This window comes from Acartia tonsa, chromosome 10 (assembly GCF_053477335.1).
Source record: "Acartia tonsa isolate MP-2025a chromosome 10, ASM5347733v1, whole genome shotgun sequence".
NCBI classification, from domain to species: Eukaryota; Metazoa; Arthropoda; class Copepoda; order Calanoida; family Acartiidae; genus Acartia; species Acartia tonsa.
Window position 1 is genome coordinate 32,892,522 of NC_137269.1, and position 25,819 is coordinate 32,918,340.

Here is a 25,819-nt window from a genome sequence, read left to right on the forward strand (position 1 = left end):
TGAAATTTCTAATATCAAATTTGGACTAATACAACAATAAGAGGTAGGTTTTAAAAATGTTAATCATGGGAATGTGTACATTCATAGTATAAGAAACACAGAGAATAAGACTAGCGTTACAGAGAAACAGCCAGACAGACAAACGAACAATAATGTAAATTTGTTTACAAATAAAAACCAGAATCATTATACCTAATTGTGTCACCAGAGCTGTGTGTTAAAGAATCTCAAACCGTTATCCACCAAAATATTTTTTGTTACTAGGGATGTACAGATATAAAGATAACTGCTATAGTTAGTTCAAGTCAAAATCAGAAAAAGAACATGTCTTTTTCATTTTCATCTAACATTAGAACAGGAATTATTTCTGTGAAACCTTAAGCAATAAAAAAAAACAATTTTAGAAAAGTGGTTTTCAATTATATTTATTCTGTTGTCTTCTACATAATTATTTGGTTTGATAATAGTATTGCAATAGTATTGATCTGTAATTGAAGATGACAAAAACAAAAATTAATCCTATAAACCTATCTCTACATGCCCGGTAATTACAGTGATTTGGTTGAAAATAAGAATCTCACAAAATGAATCTCAAAGTGACCAAATTGTGTCTTTCTGTTCTGCTTTGTCAACAAGTATTCTTCGTAGAAGCGAGAGGTAAATAATAGTTATTTCTCGCATCGTATTATAAACGGCTTTCCGCGGATATAGAATGTACAATTATAAGATTAAAACTAGTTTTTTTAGCCCCGAGATGCCGAAGGAACGGGCTAAAAAAACTATTTTTAATCTTATGATTGTACATTTCTATATTCGTAGAAAACTGGATATAATACGATGCTAGACATAGTTTTTTTGTATGAATGAGAACCGGTTCCTATCCACCGGATTCGAATGAATACGGGAAAATACTTTATAAAGTTTGAAAAGCGAAGCTGTTCCACTAGTAGGGTAGCTGTGTCCGTCCTTAACTAATTGCTATGATAGTCAACTCGGTTATAATCATCCTATCGAAATTAAATTTTGAATAATTAGAACGTAACAGTTAGGTCAGAAAGTTCAGAATCAATTAATCATAAGATGATTCGATTATTCGATATGATAAGATTATATATAATTTATATTGATCAAAGGATTCTTTAAACTTTCATTTTTATCCTGCATTTACGACGGACCGTCAGACAAAGTTAGTTATAGAGTATCTACGCTACGAACAATTTAGATTTTTATAAGTTTATATTTTTGACCTTTAAAATGTGAAATAAAACATTTTGAAAAAAAATGTTTTAATAAAAATTTCTTAACTAAGATCTCAAATCTTGTTTTTTTTGTGTGTGTGAGTGTTTTAGTTGATTCAAAGTTAGATTAAGTTTTAATTTTAGTGTTTCAACTGTGAAGTTAAATTTGAGAATAAGTATGGGATGTGGCTCCTTGGGAAGTACATTATCCTCAAAAAACATTGTTTTCTTAAATTTAACTGTAATGTGATAAATTTTACCCCCACCCTTTTTTGAACGAAACTCGTTTTAGCAGTTTACTTTTGTCTCTCCGACCATAAGTCAGACTGTAACGCTATGGGGGAAATATGCATTTATCAGCTGCTATTCAAGATTGACGACTGAATTTTTTTGTGGAGATTCCCTACACCAATGGGCATCCAGTTTGTAATTTCCGTTAATTTGTCAGCCAAGCTTTAAAATACAAATATATAAAACATAAAAATATTTTATAAGGTTTCGTGATTTATTTCTGTAATATATTTCTATTCTTGATTTATTCCCATCCATGAATTCTTATGCTTCGCTACTTATGGATGTTGTCATTCTTTTTAATTTAATAAAGTTTAATTAGTTGTTTTTTAGATACATCTTTTGATTGTTTGATCTTATAGAATGATAAAATTCTTTTGAGGTTTATTAATTTGGTTATTTTGTTCATTTACACTTTGAAAGTAGTTTCATCCAGGGATAAGTTATAATCTATTGTATAAAATTATCGGTGGAAAAGTTTAGATACAGTTTTTACCAATTTATTAAGATTTATTAAATGTGTATAATTTAAGCGGATGGCCCTGTTAAAAACGTTTGGGGATCAGCATACTAACTATTAGCTAACTAAATCAACATTTGCTTAAAACGCGATCTGTTTGAAGTTAGAAAGGTGATAGGTTCTTATCCCATCCCAAAATCTTCATTTTTAGAGACTTTAAAAATTGGACCTACTGTACCTATTAGATTAGAAGGAATAACGCAATTCTTTACCATGCGCAGCTAGGACTTCACGTTAAAGGTCGTACAATCAAAAGAATTATTGACTGTAATATTTCTTAGGGACTTACTGCAAATTTTCAAACCAAAGCTAAGTTTGTGGGTTGCCCCCCCCCCCCCCCTCCCTAAGAACATTTACGAATTATCTAGGAATAGTCATAAGGGTTATATTCCACAGAATTACAATAACATAAAATTGCCTAAATAATTCAAATGTATGTGTTTATCCATGTAAATGTAATTATGCTGAAAATTGCATACATAAAAGTTGGGATTTCGGTACTATATCACTAAAATTGCAACCTGATTTATCTTGCAAAGATTTTGGTTATTGAATTAGTTAACAGCTGCCAGACAAACAGATCTTTGATTGAACAGCCTTTATCTATAAGTATTAGCCGTGCATAGGAACGAGATGAGCCAAGTTACAGGTGAAGGCATTTTCCCTAATCTAGATATTTATATCAAGTGCTAGACATATTACTAACTGTTATCATTTTAATATCTCTAATATGACGTGGTGTGGTCAATACTGACCCTGTCAAATTATTTACAAATCTTTAAGTAAAAACCCCTTGGTGCTAACATGCCTCATTTCCACGTTTTACATGGGTTAAAATATTTTTTTTCAAAGCAAAGATTTTCTAAATTTTGGATAGGTCTGTCCAAACATGGCAGGATTATTCTGTTACCGGCCTTATCTATAATTTAATGCCCCCTCACCTCACCCTTCCAGTATAGGTTTAATAAATGTTTCGTCCTTCTTATGTATTAATTTCAGTATATGCCAGGGCTCGGCCGCTGCACTTCAGAGGCCAGTAAGCCTCAGGAAATTCAACCTTTGACAACTTTAAAATTCAGCTTGAAGTCTAAACCTGACTCAAATATTGCAATTCTTGGTATATAGACTTAATAATGTTTAATAAGTAAAAAGAGGTAGGATATCAGACTCTCTAAATGTAAAAATTCAATTATTAACTATTTTTATCTATCACAATGTCCTTGCTAAAATTTGTATTTTCTCTGCTTATAATGTATGCGTAGACATTTTACAAAATTGTGGAAAATTTGGCATTTATCTAAAACTTCTTTTGGAAGGTTCATTACCAGAATATTTCCATTGTTTTTATTAGGTGCCCCCTTACCCCCATATTAACATATATTCGTGAATAAAACAAGGATGACAACATCCTAAAAGCGAAGCTCTGAAACGATATGACAGACGAACATTAACTTTTGTTGAGTGTCAGAACTGAATATACAAAATATGAAAATATGAGGTTTGACAAAATTATACCAACGTATATTGTTGCAAAACTTCTTAAATACAGAATTCTGTTTAAGGACATACTGACATTTTTAATACTTGATTATAGAGATGCTTCGCTCATAATATTGTACCTCATTGTAATAGGAATCAGTAATCAAAAAAATCAGATCAATCGGATGTTTTTATCACATAAAAAATTGTTATTAAAAAAGTAAAAAATCAACATGTTTAAAATGGACGTACGGACATTCTGGTAATGATTATAGAGTTGCTATGCTTTCTAAATCGTACCTAACTACTACAGGAATCACCATGCAAAGTTTGAAATCGATAGGACAATTATAACATGCCTAAATTAACGAATAAAAGCTAACTATCTCGGACGGACGTACGGACCGACCCTAATTATAGAAAAGCTTCGCTTTAAACAAAAAAACAATACTCAAGAGGGTAGAATAATATTCATTTAGGAGTTGTAATAGTATCCCCTTGCAAAATAGCATAAAACATGACTAGGTAGTTATTTATCAATCAATGAACCTATCCAAATTTCTTTTTAGGACTTTAAGATAAAAGTTAATCCAAGAGTTGGTTGGTTAAATTGTTTAAATTTTTCGAGTATTTTTTAACACAACTAGTACAGATTTTAATATTCTATTATGTATTTTCTTCTATTTTTAGCTCCTTTATTTTATAATTTCAAGGAGCAAGGTGTAAAATAGGATAATAGTTATTTCTCGCATCGTATTATAAACGGCTTTCCGCGGATATAGAATGTACAATTATGAGATTAAAACTAGTTTTTTTAGCCCCGAGGTGCCGAAGGCAGCGGCTAAAAAAACTAGTTTTAATCTTATGATTGAACATTTCTATATTCGTAGAAAGCTGGATATAATACGATGCTAGACATAGTTTTTTCGTATGGATGAGAACCGGTTCCTATCCACCGGATTCGAATGAATACGAGAAACATATGTACTTCAAGTTGTATGATGCTAAAGATGATCAATATAAGACACTAATATTTCAAATTTTGCAAATCGTGACAGAAAAAACGAACACCGTAAAAGTGTCTGACTATGACGTCAGAAAAAAATAACAATTAACTAATGAGAATCCAGTATTCACAATGGTAAAATATATAGCGGCCTCTCATTGGTTGATTGTTAATTTTTTCTGACGTCATATTCAGACACTTTTACGGTGTTTCAGAAAAACAACGGTTGTTCTGAATACAAAAAAAATGATTTGGAGGAGCTCTAGTATTAATAGTTTAAGATTAGAATATTTAATAGTAACCATATTTTGTTAAATAGTGCTTACTGGACAGTGCAATTTTATAGCTTTAAGTTTAATTATAAAATATACCATTAATGAGTGCTAGGCTTTGATCATCGATGCTTATTTGTTGGGGGGAAGGTAAATAGTAAAGAGGCCTGGGATGATAGGCCCATAAGGAAAGAGCTCAGGGGGGGGGGGGATGCGCGTGTTGACCTAAGCTTTGACCCTTTGACACCTTCTCTCAAATTGAGCTGTGGATATTTGATAGATTAAAACTATGTACAAAGTACTCAATAAAAAATTATGATTTATTATGGTCTGATAATTTTTCAATCTTAATCAGTAAATTAAAAAACGAAACAGTCTTTTAAAAATTTACAAAATAAAGGCAAAACATTTATCAGAACATTATACCTTATTGTCCAAATAATCACAATTTTTAAAGAAAAATCCATTCGATATTTATAACATTTCAAATTTAGTGTAGAAAAACCAAAAACAGGCATTTTTTATGAATAAGTTAGACTCAAGTTTTCTAATTGTACTTTTCTAGTACAGGAATCTTTACACAAATAATATGGTAATTTTAAAATGCTTTCATAGACATCTCACCTCTCAAAAATAAACATTTAAATGTAAAACAAAATATAACATTTTTTGGGCTTGCCTATAACAAATCATTGACACTTCATAAATTAAGTTTTAAAATCAGATTATGTTAAAAAATGCATTAGTTATTTTTTTAGGGCAATATGATATCTAGGAGTGGATATAAATATTCCATAAAATATATAAAGATCATTTAAAATTATGGTATAAATAGAAAAAATATATCCTCATATCTTCTGCCAATCATGAATAACTACTTGATGTTTTCTTGTTTTGTTTTTGTGTTTATTGCATTCTAATGTAAATTAATATCAAATTAGTTGAATTTGTTTTAACTTTTAATATTGATCATTTTGCTAATAATAAGGGATTTGGCTAATAACAATTTTATATCAATACTTTTATAGTAGATTCTTAGACACTTTCAAATAGTTGCAAACAACCATTGCTTGGATTACACGACCTTTGTCTGTAGGTACTAATTGTGCATGTTAAAAATTTACGGCTATTTAGTTATCCTTACCTTTTTCAATAATAATAAAAAACAACATAAATTATTTCCATTTATTTCTCCGCATAACTTTTCCCTTCCCTGAATATTCCGATTTCTAAAATTAGTTTAAAAAATGTATTCATAGTTCATGGGAACAACTGGGTCGGAATTTTACATAAAAAGAAATCTAAAAATAATTTAACATTTCGATAGAATTATTATTTTGAAATTTCCAAAATGATTTTTATTATTTAGAAAATGGACAAAAATTATAATTTTAACTTTGAAATTACTTCTAGATTTTATATTTTAGAAATCAAAATTCCTGTTTAAATGATTTGTTGTTGATTTGCGTGACAAGTGCAATAGAACCCTTTGCACCATTGTCGTGATAAAAACATTGTCTTTAGCTACAACCCCATGAGCTTAAAAAAATGTGGAGGTTTGATTTTTTACTAGAGTTGGGCGTCAACATGGGTAATAGCTTAAAACCATCATAGGACCAGTAGATATAAAGTATTTTTTCCTACTTTATGAAGAAATTGAAGAATAGACTTGCATTAATGAGAAGTAAGGCCTTAATTTTTTTTTCTAGAATATTTCACGCCTGAAATAGTGGTCCACATTATATTTATTTAAGATTTGTACATTATTTAGCCCGTGCCTTCGGCACCTTTGGGGCTAAAAAACTGGTTTTAATCTTATAATTGTACATTCTATATCCGCGGAAAACTGTTTATAATACGATGAAAGAAATAACTCTTAGAGGATTCCTCCCCCCCCCCCCCCTCCCTATATTAGCTTTCTCAGACCTAAAACTTAGCTTAACAGGAAATTGTGGAGCTTGATCGGTCAATAATTTGATCGGATTTGATAGTTATACTATAACCCACACAATAATATACTTTAGTAAAAAAGATATTTTAGCTATATTTTGTATACTCTTATTTTGGGGGGGAGGGAGGCTAACTCAAAACGCAATTTTTAAAAAAAAATTTGGGTTGTCTGCCCATTAAATTTTATTAACTTCTCAAGGTAAAACTTTGCACATGCCACTGATCTAAATACAAACAACAACAAATTAAAATGTATAAAACTTTAACACACCAATAGTGTGTCAAATTATAATCTAAAATGGAGAAATTTGGAAAAATGTTGAAAGAAAGATGGAGTGTGTCTGTCTGACTGGTCAAATTTACTCAGACGGGACATTGACAAACATATATAAAAGATTTATGTTATGGGGGGAAAAGCTGCTTAATGCAAATTTAACAACATCGCAAGTGGTAAGACTTAGGAAATATTTTATGTAGAGGATAATTCGTTTCTTGAAAAAGGGGTAATCCAAGATTCTTGTTGTTTGAATTATCCTGGTGTCTTTTGAAGTTATCATTTGGGCAAAATCACATTTTCCTCATAGAGTTAATGACAACAGACGGGCAGACACACAAAATTTGATTACAGAGTTGCTTCGCTATCAGATTATTGGCCTTACATTTTATAAAACAAAATAAAGACATGTATTCCTTTCTCTGGGATTAAACTAGACCCAGAACTAAAATTAAGGGATAAAAAAATCGTAAAATGAAGAAAAAATGTGCTATAGTTTCCAATTTTAAATGCATTAAAAAAAACATAATTAAAACTGGTATATTAAATGCAAAGCTGTTTTTCACAATTGAATGTTAAAAAATATGTTAAAAATGTTAAAAATAGATTAATAATCAAATGTAAGATTATTATCATTATAAATCTACTACAAAACTACTTGTACATTTATCTCTGAGTTATATATTGATGTTATGATTTATTATGTATTAGATTTTTTCATATTTCTCGAGTGATGATTACATTATTTGAATTAAGACGGATATACAAAGGAAGGATTGTTCAAGCGCTAAACTTTCTGTAATACGTCAGTAACGGAAAAATTGGTAAATTTGGGCATGTTAGAACTGTCCTGTGGATTTCATACTTAAATTTAATGATTGCTGTAAAAGTTATGTACAGTTTAGAAATAAAATGGTCATTCAAGGCTTAAGTTTTAATAATGATGCAGCCAGCAATTTGCCTATAAGCAGACTTTAAAGTTATCAATAAAGGCCTTGCTTCCTAATTAAAACTTGATGTAATTTTATTTTTAGTAGTAAAGTATTTCTACTTTTAGTATGTCATCGTCTGTAAATTCTGACAGCATTATCAAATTTAGGCCACTTACATTTTAAGCGCCATAGAAATTATCAGAAATTTTTTAAACAGAAATAAAACATGTCTCAAGAATCCGTATTAATTTCGATTGAATTTTATTAAATTGTTTTTTTTAATCATTCTGTTAAAAGTTAAAACATAGTCAGTGACTTTAACAGTGAATAACAAAGTATCGTAAATTAATGTGTTGTTATTTAGCTTTATAAAACTTTTCAAACAATAATTTGAATATTCAGAAATTAATATTTTAATCAACATAATAATCATCTTTATGTATAGTCCAATGTCTTATCCTTTAACATCACTAAATAATGAAAATAAGTAAAGGACAGAAATATCTATAAAATAGTTAGACTCTGCAAAGAACCTTTATTTGGTCTAATGAAAGTTCAAAGGATTATGACTTATTACAACTTATATTTACAACGAAATTAATTTGGAAAAAAATTACGATACCTTTATGTAATTTCAGCTGCCGTTGGGGGTCAACACATTGTAGAATATACCACCTCTGCTAGTTATGCCCTATTCCTATGTTTATTAGCCTTTTTACCTATACAAGGGGACGAAGCCGCTAATTTAATAAAGTCAGACAAATATTTTCTCCAAATATACTAAAATCTTCCGTCTCGACTACTTAATCTAAATTTTATCTAAATCCTATCTTGATTCAAACCAGGGATGCAGGTATAGATTAATAAAAAAAAACAAATGCATATTCCATAAAGTTAAAAGATTTTAAAAGAAGGTAGGGTGGGGGTGGGTTATTTCATTTCACTATCTTTTCAATAGAATGAAAATATGGAGTAATTAGATTCTTGGATTGAAAAAAAATTAAAACTTCTTTTTACAAATCTATAAATCCCCGATTTAAACACAGAAAGAATTTAATACACAATTCAACCAAATTCATCCAAATTCGCTCATAGGGCTCAGCAGCTGCGACACAAGCATTAAGGCAGCGACTGAAAAAAAAACTGAGCAGCAAGTGTCTTATTTGCCTTTTCTTGATTTTAAAACTTCACAACTTCTAGCAGTTGGACAGAATTCCATTAACTGCTGATAATGCAGCTGAGCAGAATTTTAACATCACCCGCGGCTGCCGAGCCCTATGAACATACAAATAAGAGAAGTCAATCATGAGAAAGGGATATTTTATGGCAGGGGTGTGGACCTTTCAAATGTTTTTTAAAAGATAGAAATATGATATTCCACTGAAAAATACTATCCCTTGCTAGCTTAAAACTATTAAAGCTGAATCCTGATTGGTTTATAAAAAAGTAATTGTGTTAAAACTTTTACATTAATGATTAATTTACATCAGGGTTAATTATGTTTATATAATTATGAGGCTTGTGGGATACATTATTTAACTATTCATTTTCAATTTTTCATATTAACAGCAATTAAATCAGTTTACATCAATTAGTCAGGAGCCACATCTCTGGAACCAATATTAGATATAGAAATCTGATATTATTGATCAAATCTGAAAGTTAGGTTTTTAAGCTGATTTTAGAAAACAGTTCTACCCAAGAAAACCTGTCAAAACAAACTATAAGCTTCCTTTTGTTATCAATTCAGGCGTAAAGGATTTATATCAAAAACCCAGAATTTTTAGTAGCAAAGCTTCTCTTTTAGCCTTTTACGTTATCGGTCGGAAATTCTGTAATACAGCAGTGAGTAGTAACTTTCCTATATGTTTATGTAACATAAAGTAGTGTTTATATCTTCTTCTATTATTGCGTTATCTTTTTATCTTTATCTTTCTTTTTCTGTCAAGATTTTACTTAAAATTTTTCTCATCTTTGCAAAAAGCAAAAAATATCGGTGTGTTCTTTGGTCGTTGTTTGTATTTATTTTGTGTTAAAATTGACCAACCGATATTTGTTTGAGTTACTTTCAGAAACTATTGAATATATCTGCTAAGATATCCTAAACTGGTGGCCCGTGTTACTTCTTCAATTTTCTATGAATTTTACTAATAATTCAGAGAAAGTTTTAGTTATATATTAAGCCTTGGGAGGATGGAAAGGTGCATCCCCCCAAAAATGAGACAAATGACCGATGATAGACCAATATCAATGATGAAATGTATACTGGCCTATGATTGGTCGTTTGTATTGTATGACGTCGTTTTTATTAGGCAATTTAGGCTGCTTTAACTAGAAGTACAGCAACTAGTCAAGCTGGCTGGCAGCTAATCATAATTATTGTATGTTTTTAGATATAAGAAAACTAAATCAAATTCCTGAGCCTTTCCGACGAACAGTGCGTAGAACTGGACGAGCCATTATTCCTTTCTCAACTAAATATCCAGATCAAATTATTCCAGGTAAAATTTACAGTTTCATGGTGCTTTTCACAAAGGGCCAAGTGAACCCCGAAACCCTTGTACTTGCTAATTTGAAATAGAAAAATAGGAGGATTATAGTTTTACGGCAAGACTGCCTGAGGGGGAGTATTTAAGTTAAAATATATAAAATACATAAAGTACAATCCTATTAAAAAATTGCGGTTCCTGTAAATGGCACATACAGTCTTCAATATTTTTTTAAAAAACATAAATGGTGTCTTAGCTTTTGGTATCAAGGACTCTCTAAAACACTGGTCCCAAAAACTCCTAAATATTCCGTTTTCATCTAATGTTTAAAAAGTGGTAAGCAGAGGCCTATTTAGCAGTTACACAGATCTTAAAATGGACAAAGAGGGATTAGATAATTATAGGGATTAATAAAAAGACAAGACAATAATAATTTATGAGTCATCAGGAAAATAAAAGACTTTCTAACCAATCAAGAGATTATTAAAATTATCAATTTCAGACGAGAGTGTATGTCTTCCAAGAGTAGATTGCTCTAAACCACGTTTAACCCAACCAAATTTGAGGTAAGCATATTTTATTCCAGTATGAACACAGTAATAGTGTCTGACTGATTATGACGTAACAAAAAAATTAGCCAATGAGAGGCCGTTATTGACCAATGGTAAAATTTATAGTGGCCTCTCATTGGCTAATTTTTTTTGTTACGTCATAATCAGTCAGACACTATTACTGTGTTCTTCCAGTATGCTTTAAAACCAAATAATATCCACCGGAATTAGAACCTATTCTGAATCATGGCGAAAAAGCATATGTCGTATCGTGCTTTTTATAGGGACCAACAAAACTGGAAATTATCTTATAATTCATCATAAGGCTTCCAAATATCTCAAGCTCTGTAAATTAATATCTCCAAAAACAACACAGAATTCAAACTGAAATTTGCTGATTTGAAATATTTCATTACATTTGGGTAAATCAACAACTATAGTTTACTTAAAAATCCAACCATACATATATTTGTTAAAGTAAGGAATAGTTATTTCTCGCATCGTATTATAAACGGCTTTCCGCGGATATAGAATGTACAATTATTAAGATTAAAACCAGTTTTTTAGCCCCGATGTGCCGAAGGCACGGGCTAAAAAAACTGGTTTTAATCTTATGATAGTACATTTCTATATTCTTAGAAAGCTGGATATAATACGATGCTAGACATAATTTTTTCGTATGGATGAGAACCGGTTCCTATCCACCGGATTCGAATGAATACGAGAAAAATATTTATTACATAACATAATAAGTAGCGCAGCTTCTTTTAAATGAAGACTATTTTTTTATAAAATCATTAGAATCATATACTACCACTTAATGATTAGCTTCGATAAAAAAAAAAAAAAAAAAAAAATTCAAAATATGTTTGATATTTTCATAAAAAGTTTGAAAAATGCGTTCATCTGCCTGATTGTTATAGTAAGGCAAAAAAGCTATTACCTTATTTGGTGATTTCTTCATTATAAAAAGGTTAATTTATTGTTGGGCCTTTGCAAGGATAGAGGGGCAAGTTTATAAAAGATTAATTAACTTTTTATTTATGCCTATTACTTTCAGTTACTTAGATTCAACCCCCCCCCCCCCTCTTACTATTTAAAAGAAATAAAATATCATATCTAATGTGTGTGCTTATTTGAATGAGGTTAGATGAAGTAAAATTTAAAGGAATAAACCGTAGAAATTAAGTTACTCATTAGGCTAGAAATAAATACGTTCAAACCAAGTCTTTGGAAGTCAGGGAGAGATAGGATTTTGGAATTCAATTTTACTGGTACCCAAAGTTTTATAAACACGTTCTCTCCTCCGTTGGCTAAATAACATTTGGAATATTTATTATTAATTGGAGAACCTAGCAATAGTGTCTAACTTTTTATCTTTGTGACGTAACAAAAATCGAAGGATGAGAGGGGAGGTGGGAAAGGAAACTCCTAAAAAGGAGATGGATTTTTGTTACGTCACAAAGATAAAAAGTTAGACACTATTACTAGGTTCTTAATTGGATGGTTTAAAATAATATTGATCATTCTTGAGGGAGTGAACGTCTGTAACAAAAAAAGTCCTATTTATTGCTAAGAAAGAGTACAATTGAAAATATATATTGTGTAATAATTTAAGTTCTATTGGCCAATCCCTACATTCCAAAGCTTTTCTAATATGATCTAACTTGTTTTTGGTTGTTTGCATGTGTGTGGGCATATTTCTAAAAAAAAATTTAAAAAAAAATATGATTTAGTTTTTAATGTAAATTTCTAAGTTTTCTCTTTTTATCATTCTTATTCTCTCTATATTTTTAAAAGCGAAGCTTTTCTATAATTAGGGTCGGTCCGTACGTCCGTAACGGATAGCTTATTTCGTTAATTTAGGAATGTTAGAATTGTCCTATCGATTTCAAATTTTGCATGGTGATTCCTTTAATAGTTAGGTACGATTTAGAAAGCGTTGCAACTCTATAATCATCACCAAAATGTCCGTACGTTCATTTTAAACATGTTGATTTTTTTTACTTTTTTAACAACAAATTTTTATGTGATCTTATCATTCGATTGATCTGAATTTTGGTATATTGATTCCTGGTACAACAAAGTATAATGAAATAAGCGAAGCAACTCTATAATCAAGTCCTAGAAATGTAAGTATGTTCATAAACATTATCCTGAATCAAGCAGTTTTTCAACAAATTTACTCACAATTTTGCTTTGACTCTTATACATTTATATTCTGATTATTCAGTTCTGACACTATTCAAGTGTTAATGTCCGTTTGTCCTACCGTTTCAGGGCTTCGCTTTTATGGATGTTGTCATCCTTGTTTAATTTATCTCTCTCTTTCTCATTTTTTAATTATCTATCTCTCTCTTTATCATTCTTTTAACATACTCAACCTCTTAATTAAAATCGCTATCTCTCTCTTTTTATCATTATTTATATTACTATTTTAATATATCTTTCTACATAATGTATTTTTAGAGTATCCCTAAATTCTGGCTCCCAGGGGCTGCTGTGGACAGGTCCAGAGGATGGTATCGAGGAGAATGGACCTGTTGACTTGCCTCCGGGAGCTGAACAACCAGATTCTACAGATTTTCTCTATGATGTAAGTTCATTGGTACATTGTTTACACTACACAGAAGGGCAAAGCAAAGACAACAGTAAAATGGTGTTTTGTGGGTAAACACTTTTCGTCATCAATATGAAAAGAATAATAAAATCAGATCGGGAATAAAACAGGCGGAAATAAGTTATCTATAATACAAAGTAACATGATGTCTGTCTGTCCATCTATCTGTCCCCACAGATCTCGGTAACCACTGAACCGATCGGATTCTAATCTTCTGGGTATATACCTATTGGTCCTGTGGTGGTTTTAAGCTTTTTTAATTTTTTTTTAAATTTTTAAATTTATTTTAATTAGCTCTTGGGGCAAAGCCCCTAGAGGCTGGGGGCGAAGCCGCTAGTAGAATATAGAGTAATTTGCAGGGCTTGCATCCGATTTATGCCACAGAGAAAACAACCATTCACAATATAAAATAATCAGCTAGAGGTCAAAACCTGATCCATCTTAGGAAATTTCCAAATGGGTTTAAATTTAAACCTTCGTTGGAACCTAGTAATAGTGTCGGACTGATTATGACGTAAGAAAAAAAATTAGCTAATGAGAGGCCATTATTGACCAATGGTAAAATTTATAGTGGCCTCTCATTGGCTCATTTTTTTTCTTACGTCAAAATCAGTCCGACACTATTACTAGGTTCCTTCGTTGTTTCAGCTTAAAAATACCAATCCCGATAAATTTTAAATCCAACATTTCCAAATTGACAGGCCGATGGATAATGTCTGTTAAACAGTAGTCGTAGACATCAAAAAGCTCACTTAGCCTAGAAATTGACATTTCTTACATAGAGAATAAACTTTTGATTTTCTTCTTGTAGGACACCAATGACATACAGGCAGTTGTTTCTGAAAATGAGAATATTCTTATTGAACAAATGGAGCAGGAATGTTCAAAGGTAACCTTATTTTGTAAATTGATCAGCAAAGCAGCAAGCCTCAAAGGGCACTAATAGTCGGAGGGGTGAGGGGGGGGGGGGGTGAAGGTGATGCCCACAATTTCACATCTTTAGTAATTAAAAAAATGTAAATCAATAAATTTGGTGGGGTTAATTTTTTTCTAGGGGTGATTTCACCTAGAAGGGGGAACATACCCTCCGTTAAAATAGTTGTAAACCTTTCTTAGACCTAGAAAAAGCTTTTCTTTAAAGTAGAACCGTATAGGTTAAGTGGTTAGCGAGATCCATCGCTACAGACAAAAAATTAAATTTTATAAAGAATAATAGATAGTTTCTGGAAAGTAAAATGATAAACACAAAAAAATAAAATAACCAAGGTTCCAAATAAAATTGTAATAAAAATTATAATAAATGAAAGGTTTCGTGAATATCTATCTAATTTAAATAAATATCAATAATTTATTTTGGACCTATAGTATTATAGTGCAGGAACATTCCGGCCACTATATTGGTTAAAGAGCGTGCACATTTTCCTGATTTTAACCGTCGAAATGCTTTGATTAAAATCTTGGGAAAATTATATATTATGAGAAAAAGTATCTAATAATTTAAGGTAATAAATCAATATTATATTAGATATTTTTTTCTGATTTTAGGACAGATCAGATTACTGTGGGAAGGATAAATCTGGGAGTTATTTGAGCAGCATGCATACTATGTGTACTTTTTGTGTAAGTTTTTAATTTTATTCTTTTTAAACAAAAACAAGGATGACAACATCCATGAGTATTGAAGCTCAAAAATTATGAATAGAAATCCGAAAAAAAGAACTATAGCGCATCGTTACTAATCGATCTAGCAACCCAACTAATAGACAAATATCAATTAAACTTGATGAAAATAGGTAGAATGTGAACTAAATCCCTGAAAATTTCAGCTGTCATCTTGAATAGGAGCCGAGAAAATCACGTTTCCTGGACGGACAAACAGACAAAGTCAATTAAAGAGTAGCTGATCTACTAAAAATGAAAGAACTTTTTATTGTATTATTTGTTACAACGATTATTGTATACACATATATGTATGGTCGGTCCGTACGTATTTTAAGGGTAGTTCTGATAATTTATTTTGGCATTGTAGAAATTCGTTTGAAATATGTTAAAGAGACACACGCTTTTGTTTGTTTACAGGATGTATAAAAATGTTCGAGAAGAGAGTGTCAAGGGACTATAATCCCTAAAAAAGAATTTTAGGTTGCCGTAGGTTAAAACCCCCCAAAAAAATATTACCCCCCCCCCCCCTCAAAAATAAAGCTTGGAGATGCTTAAAGATGTATATTAGTACAATTCCTAAAGCTTTGTTTGACATCCAATGCAATTTAAACAACATATTCATTTCTTTATTGATTGTTATATTGATGTTTTATTAATTGATTGATTTAGGGCATAGGAGAGAAATGCCCGCACTATATAGATCAAGCTAAGAATGATCTAAATAGTTAATTATTGATTGATTTAGGGGCTAGGAGAGAAATGTCCGTACTATATAGATCCAGCTTAGAATGATCTAACTAGTTAATTATTGATTGATTTAAGGGCTAGGAGAGAAATGTCCGTACTATATAGATCCAGCTAAGAATGATCTAACTAGTTAATTATTGATTGATTTAGGGGCTAGGAGAGAAGTGTCCATATTATATAGATCCATCTAAAAATGCTCTAACTGGTTAATTATTGATTGATTTAGGGGCTAGGAGAGAAGTGTCCATACTATATAGATCCAGCTAAGAATGATCTAACTGGTAGAATTATTAACAACAGACAAACTCAAGAACTTATTGTCCAACTTCATAATGAGGTAACTTTTTTAATGTTTAATTTTATCTGGTGCCATGATTCTGCAATAAAAAAAGTTATTATAACTATTATTCAGCGAATTGATTGCATTTGAATTAGTGCCGTAAAACTTGTTTTGCCTGTAACTAAAGGGAAGTGGGTTGAAGGAAAATTTTCACATAGAATTATTTGTCAGAATCCTGGTCCCTTGTCCCTGACTATTATTAGAGTAGCAGCATGTTAGAATTGTCCCATATATTTCAAAGTTGACTCGATAATTCCTGTCTCGGTTAGGTACAATTTAGAAAGCATAAAGGAACTATAAAAGTATTACCAGAAAGTCCGTATGTCCATTTTTACCATGATTATTATTACAAATTGCGATGGTTTGATATCAATGAGTTAACCTTTTAGTTTTGTAGAATTGTAGAATTCTAGTACGTTTTTAATTGTTATGTAATCTTATTTTTAGGTTCGAAGTAAAATTGCAAGAGGTGCCTGCGGCCAACCCAAAGCTGGATGTATGGGTCCACTAGTAAGATCTTATTATCTTTCTACCTATCTATCTATCTATTTATCTATCTATCTATCTATCTATCCATCTATCTTTCTATCTATCTATATACATATATATATATATATATCTGTACAGGTATGGGATGATGAGCTGGCACGAGTGGCACAGAAATGGGCAGACCAGTGTGTTGACGTGGATTATAAGGTAGCTGTGATTTAGTTCATATTTAAAAGAAAAGATAGACAAACACAATTATAGGGAAATAATTCTAAAGTTTTTGTTAGTGATAAATTTCTATAATGGAATATTTACATATTTTTCTAGAAATAAGGAGAATCCAAAATATTAAAGTAACAGGATGTCATTGTCATTTTTGTATGTACGTTATTATCTCGCAAACACTCAACGTACTACAATTCTCAGGAAATTTTATTATTGGTCAGGTTTTAGGCTAGTTGGCAGGAGGGAAGCTCGACAACGATCTTAATGAGCTGAAAAGAGTACCTTTGGGCTAGAGCGGACCAATTCTTTTTATTGAAAAGTATATTGATAATATACTTTTAAGGCATTAAAACTAAATTGATTGATAAGAAACGTGTGTGCATATGTATGGAATATACAGGGTGCAGTAAATAAATGTCCAATTAAAAAAAGAAATAAATAAAATTCAAAAACGTAAAATTCATTAAATTTTCAAATCACAAAATCAAAATCTTAATGTAAATCAAACATTGCATTTGGGTGAAGAAGGGGGTTTCAACACTCCCTTAAAATTAAAATTTGGGAGGCTTTTGTTTTAGTTTTTCCCTCAAGTTTTATAACTCCTTGGCAAATTACCGTGCACGCCACTGAAATCAAGATACTATTATTCAAAATGTCATTTTTTGCTCAAAATTTACACTAATTAGGGTTTATTTATAATGGGTTGTAAAGGATAATAATATTATCACTTTTCAACAAATAATGTTTTTTTGTATTCCTGGCCAATAAAGCCCAGAACCCTGTATTTATATGTTTGTGCGAAATCAAATTATTAACGCACATTAGACAGGCTTGTCAGAGATTATTTAATCTTCGGTGATTTCAATATTGTATACCTATTCTAAACTTTTACTTTTTAGTATTGAAACTACTCTATAACTTAAAATGTCTGACTCTATGTATCTGGAATGCAGTTAGGGGGAACGTTAATTTAAAATAGACTGCTGATTTTTTAAAGCCTTTAACAGTTCTGTTCGTTTGCAATGTCATTAAAGATTACTATGACAATCAATCAGTCTAAACCTGTATTTCTATCTGTCTATTTGCGGTATAAATGTATATATTTCTCAGCTGCTGTAGCAACTCTATAAGTAATTGTCTGTATGTCCTTCTGTCTGTCTGTAACTTCGATATTCATTAATTGCAGTGCAGAAAATTTTCCTTTCTTCAGTCCCCATTCAATTCCCTTTCTTTTCCCTTCTATTCCCCTTTCATTTTCCTTTCTCTTTCTATTCCCCTTCCCTTTTCCCTCATCTTCCCCTTCCCTGTTTCCTCTTACTTCCCTTCCCCTCTGCATCAATAATTTTTTTTTATTTGGAATTAATTTGATTTTGAGTCTAGGATGATTACAAGCGAAGAGATCCAAACTTATATCATGACCCTCACCCTCATAGAAAAGTTGGTAAGTAAAATTTAAAATATTTTCATTACAAAAATACTTCATTAAAATTAAACACACTTAATCATGATTGTGCTCTAAATTGCCATGGAAATATATTTATATAAAAAGTCACTAACCCTTTCACATATGATGATACGTTCTAAATTAATATCTTTATCCCTGATTGACAGACCGACAGACCAAGTAAATTATATATTGGAGGCTCATTGGTACATAGATTCTTTCTAAAATATCCAATGTATATATTGAAAAACAGCCAAAAAATCATATTTCACTCATAGCGATAGGAACTGACGGACGGACAAACAGACAGACAAATGACTAATAAAGTAGCTTGGCTATAAGAGAGAATAAAATGCAAAGATATTTAGGTAATTTAATTAATTGTTTAAAGAGTAGCTTCGCCCCTAAAACTAAAATTTCATATGCTTGCAGAAGACTTCAGTGATTGGCGCGGAGTTGGTCAAAGCGTGGCTAGAGATATTTCAAAGGGTTTCAAAGGAGTTTTCAATGTTACAAAGTAAGTTCATTTCTAACTAATGAATCTATTATTATAGATGATCAATCAGGCGCAATAATATCCGTCCAATTAAGATTCATTCTTATAATATGAGCACTAAATTTTTAGATAATGCTAATTTAACAATCAAAAGTTAATCATAATAAGTCCTACAATTTATAGCCAAAATGCGGCTTTAATGTAATTGTTTTTTTCTACACTTTTTTCATATGGGTCACCAAAATATTTGTATATTATTTACCCCTTATAAATAAAATAATATAGTATTGCTATTTGCATATATTAAGAATGAAAAAGAAATATGAAATATACATATTTAAAGATTATTATTTTTTAGTTTGGTTGGGCACTGGTTCAGACAAATAAGGTTATTCGATCCAGAAGGAGTTAAATCTTTTGGGTAAGTAAAGTAAATGGATATATAATATACGAAGATATATTGATAGGGGGAAAATGTCGTCAATTTTAACATGGACTTCATTTATTGGTCTGTTTAGTATGAGGGGAGGGGATGAGGTAAAAGGTGTCGATGTTGGGTATCGTTATTTTAGTCAGATGCGAGTTCACTTAATTAGAGTGCGTGAAAATCTGGTGCAACATCCAAGAAATAATATATCGATTGTAAAGTTTTTTTTGTAACTTTTTTTGACCGGACGAAATCAGTTATGAAAATTGGCTCTGAACTTACATATCCTAAGTTATCTAAAATTATATTTTCTATTTTCTTAAAGGCATAAATGTACTTTTTTTACAACTATATGATTATTTATATTATATATATACTTATATTTAGAACTGGTAAACAGTGTAGTCTTGGAGTTGGTTACTATACCCAAATATTTATATTATAACTGGTAATCAGTGTAGTCTTGGAGTTGGTTACTATACCCAAATATTTATATTTAGAACTGGTAATCAGTGTAGTCTTGGTGTTGGTTACTATACCCAAATATTTATATTTAGAACTGGTAATCAGTGTAGTCTTGGAGTATGTTACTATACCCAAATATTTAAATATTTAGAACTGGTAATCAGTGTAGTCTTGGAGTTGGTTACTATACCCAAATATTTATATTTAGAACTGGTAATCAGTGTAGTCTTGGAGTTGGTTACTATACCCAAATATTTATATTTAGAACTGATAATCAGTGTAGCCATGGAGTTGGTTACTATACCCAAATATTTATATTTAGAACTGGTAATCAGTGTAATCTTGGAGTTGGTTACTATACCCAAATATTTATATTTAGTACTGGTAATCAGTGTAGTCTTGGAGTTGGTTACTATACCCAAATATTTATATTATAACTGGTAATCAGTGTAGCCATGGAGTTGGTTACTATACCCAAATATTTATATTTAGAACTGGTAATCAGTGTAGTCTTGGAGTTGGTTACTTTACCCAAATATTTATATTTAGAACTGGTAATCAGTGTAGCCATGGAGTTGGTTACTATACCCAAATATTTATATTTAGAACTGGTAATCAGTGTAGTCTTGGAGTTGGTTACTATACCCAAATATTTATATTTAGAACTGGTAATCAGTGTAGTCTTGGAGTTGGTTACTATACCCAAATATTTATATTTAGAACTGGTAATCAGTGTAGTCTCGGAGTTGGTTACTATACCCAAATGGTTTGGGAGAACACAACCCATGTTGGCTGTGGTTGGACCCAGTTTCAGTATCGTGGTTTTCCTGTAAGTTTTTGTTTTAAAAATATCTACAGATAATTTTACATAATATTAAACAAGCTACTCTTCGACTCCAAATCACTGTCATCTCAGCTGTTATAAAAGATAGATTAAAATTTCTCTAAATCTAAGATTAGAATTATAGCTATAAAATTTTCTATTTGAATATTGTGTGAAGATCCTCCTAAGTCCTAACCAATAAGCTTTTATAAAACATTTGTCTTTCTGTCATTATAATAAATTTGCTAATTTTAAGTGGGAATGTTGTTAACTCGGCTGCTATTTGAAATATTAATCATCTATATCTACTTACATTCTTACTTTGTAAAAATATTTTTGATTCAGAAACTATCAGTAATAGTTAAATTTCTAGACACATTTATGATTTAGGGATATTTTGAGAATTTCCTAGTGTGTAACTATGGTCCTGCAGCTAATATCTGGAAGGATCCAGTGTACACCATAGCAGAGACCCCCTGTGATTGCCCCTGTGTAGACTGTGACTCTGAAACTGGACTGTGTCCTGCGAATCCAAGGTATAATTTGAAGTTATTTCTAAAGGACGTCCAATAACCGAAATTTTCTAACCATAGACACAATTTAGTTATTTATTCCAAGGAATCTTAAGTTAGCTCCCGGGGATAGTTTGGCCTATTTCATTTGTAAATCAAAGCCCTAAAGTTAATCAATGATAATAAATTTTTCTTTCCAGATACGCCAGCTGGTCATCTTGGGGTCAATGGGGAAGGTGCAGCCGGTCCTGTGGTGGGGGAGAGAGAGACAGAAAGAGATTGTGTACAGCCCCCACTGAGGATGGGAAGGACAGAGAGCCATGCCCCCTCTGTAAAGGAGATGGTACTGAGATTGAAAAGTGTAATACTAGGAATGTTAAAATCAAAATAATTCTTAATCTTAAAAAGTTCCTTTTTTATGTTAACCATTTTCAGTAAATACAAGGCACGATATACAATAGCCACGAATGAAAACTACAATTGTTCAAAACCACAGCTGTAGCTAAGAAACTGAAAAATTAGGCTGAACAGCATCTATTAATATTTATTTCTATGATAAAATGTTACCTTTTAACAGTTTAGATGTAAAAAAATTATCAATGCCTAGTGGTTGTAGTTAAATAAAAAAAGGGCAAGTAGTACGCCTTTTAAAAATTGATCTGCAAAGCCAAGAAATAAACCTGATTCTTAATTGGTATTTCGAATATTTAATTTGTTTGATTTTAACAATCTTACGTTACAGAAAATGCCCTGAATGGTCACAATGGACGCCCTGGTCAGAATGTTCAGGTAAATAATAATCAATTTTCTTCCAATCTTATTTTATTGTATTTTTTATTTTAGACTATTTCAAATTTGGTTTTTAGTCATTCTATGTATCTAAAATCTGCCTGCGGGGCCCATACCTGCGGTGCCCTGAACCTGTGGGGCTACCTGCCATTAAACTAACCTAACCTGACCTTAATTCAAGTAAAGTAATCCCCATTCCTCATTATTTTTAATATATTTTACATCTAGGTTGGAAGGGAGAAGGGGGATTATGAGTACTCAATGGGATACTTAAACTAAATTAATTAATATTGCAATTGTAATTATTTAGTAACCTGTGGAGAGGGAGATAGGACAAGACAGAGAGTATGTGGAGACGGATCAGAAGAACCTGGAGCGTGTCCTGGCGAGGCCATAGAATATGAACCTTGCAATCCAGGTAAAAAAACACTTTTTTCTATCAAATAAGTTACATGCGATTTTTATGAAAACAAGATAGATCTTCAAACTGAATTTTATATTAGCCATTATCCAATGTATTATATAAAAAACAATTCTAGCTGGTTTATTATGATGAGTAGGGAGGAGGAAGGAACTGACATTGTTTCTTTGCCTAGAGTCACGCAATATTTCTTTGCCTATAGTCAAGCAATGATGTTCAATTATGTCACAGGGGAATTTTAGGCTATTTTCCTACCTATAATGTTTCCTAGTTTATCCAGAAATTGTTACAATATCATGTCTAATAATCTTCTTTAGGTGGATGTCCCGCCTGGACCACGTGGACTCCATGGACTGAGTGCTCTGCTACCTGCGGGGGAGGATCCAGACAAAGGTTGAGAGAGTGTACAGTACAGAGATCAGCTGATTGTATTGGGGAACCAGTAGAAAAAGAGGAGTGTAACACACAGGTGATGCATTAAGATTTTGGTAGAGTGAGAAATATTTACAGTATTACCCCAAATACCGCCTGTTGAGCAATGAAACCCTACCTTTTCTTTTCAAATAAATGTTGAATAAAGGGTAGTGGAAAGTTTTTTGTTTCTTACTTTTTGGAAGATTAGGTTAGATTATATTGGATACTGGTATTGGATCCGGCGGTTTAGGAATAGGAATAAGCACTTATCCCCTCAGTTCTCTTATTTTCAATGTATTTTTAAAATAATGGAGGGGGGGAGGAAGGTCTGTATTCAAAGTTACCAGAGCTGGATCTTTAAATCACCACTAAAATGATTTAAAGATCCAGCTCTGGTAACGTTGGGTAAAGCACCATTTTTATATACAGCATAAAATAGCTCATTCAAGAAAAGTTTTTTTTTTATGCTATTACAAAAAGAAGCTGATTTTTCTAGACAACCAGATAATTAATTATTATAAAATGCAATATGCAAACAACAATTTTTCATCATATTTTTTTTTAATGAGAAATAATTTGAGAATCCAAAAGCTGACTGATTTTCTTACTTTAGGCCTGTCCTATCTGGACTGAATGGTCAGATTGGACTCCATGTACCAAGTCTTGTGGAGGTGGATCTAGAACTAAGGTAATATTATATCCAGTATGGCTTCGAAACCGATTACGATTACAACCCCTGGATTATAACTGGTTTTAAGCCACACTGAAAAACCATGCATCGTATCATATGTTTGAGAACTTTCCAGGAATACAAAATTGAATACTTATAATTTAATGAATACCAGCTTTGTTATCCCTGTTTAAATCTTATAATGATTTATTTCTTATTCGCGGAAGCGATAGATAACTATAATCAACCTTAATTCCTTATCCTTTATAAAAGCGACGCTTTTCTATAATTAGGGTCGGTCCGTCCGTACGTACGTCCGTCCGTCCGTAACGGATAGCTTTTTTCATGTTAGAATTGTCCTATCGATTTTAAATTTTGCATGGTGATTCCTTTAGTAGTTAGGTACGATTTAGAAAGCGTAGCAACTCTACAATCATTACCAAAATGTCCATACGTCCATTTTAAACATGTTGATTTTTTTTATGTTTGATTCCTGGGACAAAGTATAATGTAATAAGCGAAACAACTCTATAATCAAGTCCTAAAAATGTAAGTATGTCCATAAACATTATCCTGAATGAAGCAGTTTTTTCAACTAATTTACTTACAATTTTGCTTTGACCCTTATACATTTATATTATGATTATTCAGTTCTGACACTATACAAGTGTTAATGTCCGTTTGTCCTACCGTTTCAGTGCTTCGCTTTTATGGATGTTGTCATCCTTGTTTATAGTGTATAGACCATTTTAAACATATGTAAGAGATAGCACTGATCTTAAATTTAGCAATGTTATAATTGTCCTCTCAATTTCAAACTTTGTAAATTAATGATAGTACACTGTACATAATATTTTAAGAACGTTGTACCTCTAGCTATAATATTTTTTGCTATTTTACAAGTTTTAGTTATACTATTAACTTGAATTATAAAAGTTGAGTAATAAAATAAAGGAAAATGTACACTAAGCAAGTTCTAATCTCTTTAAATGGCCTTCTTATTAGACATTTGGAAATTTAAATTTCTCTTTCGATGATATCAGTTTATTTTTAAATAACCTAATACTTTTTTAGAAAAGGGTGTTTGATTTATATAGTAAGTTTTTTTAGCTCACTATTTTTTAACTTTATTGATTGAAATATTATAGGTTAGGGAGTGTGTATTACCCAAAGACGGAGGCGCCCCTCAATGTGATGGGGAAAGTGAAGTAACTGAACAATGCAATGAACAGGAATGCCCAGGTACGATAATTTTGCAAAATTCTTTTATTATTTACTTTTTTAACGGAGGTTTGTGTGTTTTGATGTGAGCCCTGTAATTAATTGGATTTCTAATAAAAATAAATTGTTAATAATTTTGAATTTTTATCTTACTAATTTGTAAGATTTGTGTATGTAAGAAAGAACCTTTGTTCTTTTACAAAGTTTTAGCTAGTTAATATGCTTGAAATTATTTAGTCTTTTTTGTAGCCCTTTCCTCTTCACTTTCACAATACTAAAATCATCAATAATATCTCATTCAAATTTTCTGAATGCATTGGATTAAATTAAATTTCGTCTTTAATTAAGCTGTTTTTTTTTTCTCAGTTGTTTAGCTTATAGAGGAACCAGAATAAAGTGCCTTTAAAAAATGACATCATACATTACAAATGACCAATGATAGGCCAGTATACATTTTACCATTGGTCAATTAAAATGTATACTGGCCTATCATTGATCATTTGTATTGTAAGACATCATTTGTATAGGCACTACAAGCTGCTTCTTAGTGAGACTGATTGGCCATCTGGGTTGATAAATCTACTGTCTAGTCTAATTCTTTCAATTGTTCTTAGATTGGACCCCTTGGAGTGAGTGGACCTCTTGTAGTGTAAGCTGTGGTGGAGGGTCCAAATCGAGGCAGAGAGATTGTGTCCTCCCAGAAGATGCCAGAGCAAACCTGTTGGGATGTATTGGGGAAGATTTTGAATCCATGGACTGTAATACACAGGTAATGTTTGTATTAAATGTATCTAAAGTTTTTCAGTAACAATTTCTATGAAGGTGTGTGATATTTATCTTTGTAAAGTTTTAAAAGCTGTTGATCCATCTCAACCCAAGTCTACTTTATCAAACTAGCATTTTTGTTCAGGCTAAATATATATTTCAAATCTTAAGGTTTTCATTCTTAATCGTTCTGTAAAAGAAAAAAATACAAATCAGCATATAATACATACAAAAGAATATTTTTCAAATATCAAAATTAGATATTTAATATTCAAACTTTCTTGTTT

General features: G+C 31.3%; 1 protein-coding gene across 1 annotated transcript in view; it reads left to right on the forward strand.

Moving 5' to 3' along the window:
* The first annotated feature begins 203 nt into the window (after nt 1-203).
* LOC145330768 (SCO-spondin-like) overlaps nt 204-25,819 on the forward strand; it is a 47,394-nt gene continuing 21,778 nt past the window's right edge. The window contains exons 1-22 of the mRNA XM_080175433.1: nt 204-262; nt 553-657; nt 10,356-10,463; nt 10,954-11,017; nt 13,472-13,598; nt 14,434-14,511; nt 15,168-15,242; nt 16,258-16,368; nt 16,819-16,881; nt 16,999-17,067; nt 18,466-18,526; nt 18,962-19,046; nt 19,384-19,446; nt 20,638-20,746; nt 21,131-21,276; nt 21,453-21,621; nt 21,993-22,041; nt 22,352-22,459; nt 22,780-22,931; nt 23,490-23,564; nt 24,695-24,788; nt 25,382-25,536. Of these exons, the coding sequence (XP_080031559.1) occupies nt 585-657; nt 10,356-10,463; nt 10,954-11,017; nt 13,472-13,598; nt 14,434-14,511; nt 15,168-15,242; nt 16,258-16,368; nt 16,819-16,881; nt 16,999-17,067; nt 18,466-18,526; nt 18,962-19,046; nt 19,384-19,446; nt 20,638-20,746; nt 21,131-21,276; nt 21,453-21,621; nt 21,993-22,041; nt 22,352-22,459; nt 22,780-22,931; nt 23,490-23,564; nt 24,695-24,788; nt 25,382-25,536 (2,034 nt within the window). The 5' untranslated portion in view covers nt 204-262; nt 553-584. The remainder of the gene's footprint in view (nt 263-552; nt 658-10,355; nt 10,464-10,953; nt 11,018-13,471; nt 13,599-14,433; nt 14,512-15,167; nt 15,243-16,257; nt 16,369-16,818; nt 16,882-16,998; nt 17,068-18,465; nt 18,527-18,961; nt 19,047-19,383; nt 19,447-20,637; nt 20,747-21,130; nt 21,277-21,452; nt 21,622-21,992; nt 22,042-22,351; nt 22,460-22,779; nt 22,932-23,489; nt 23,565-24,694; nt 24,789-25,381; nt 25,537-25,819) is intronic.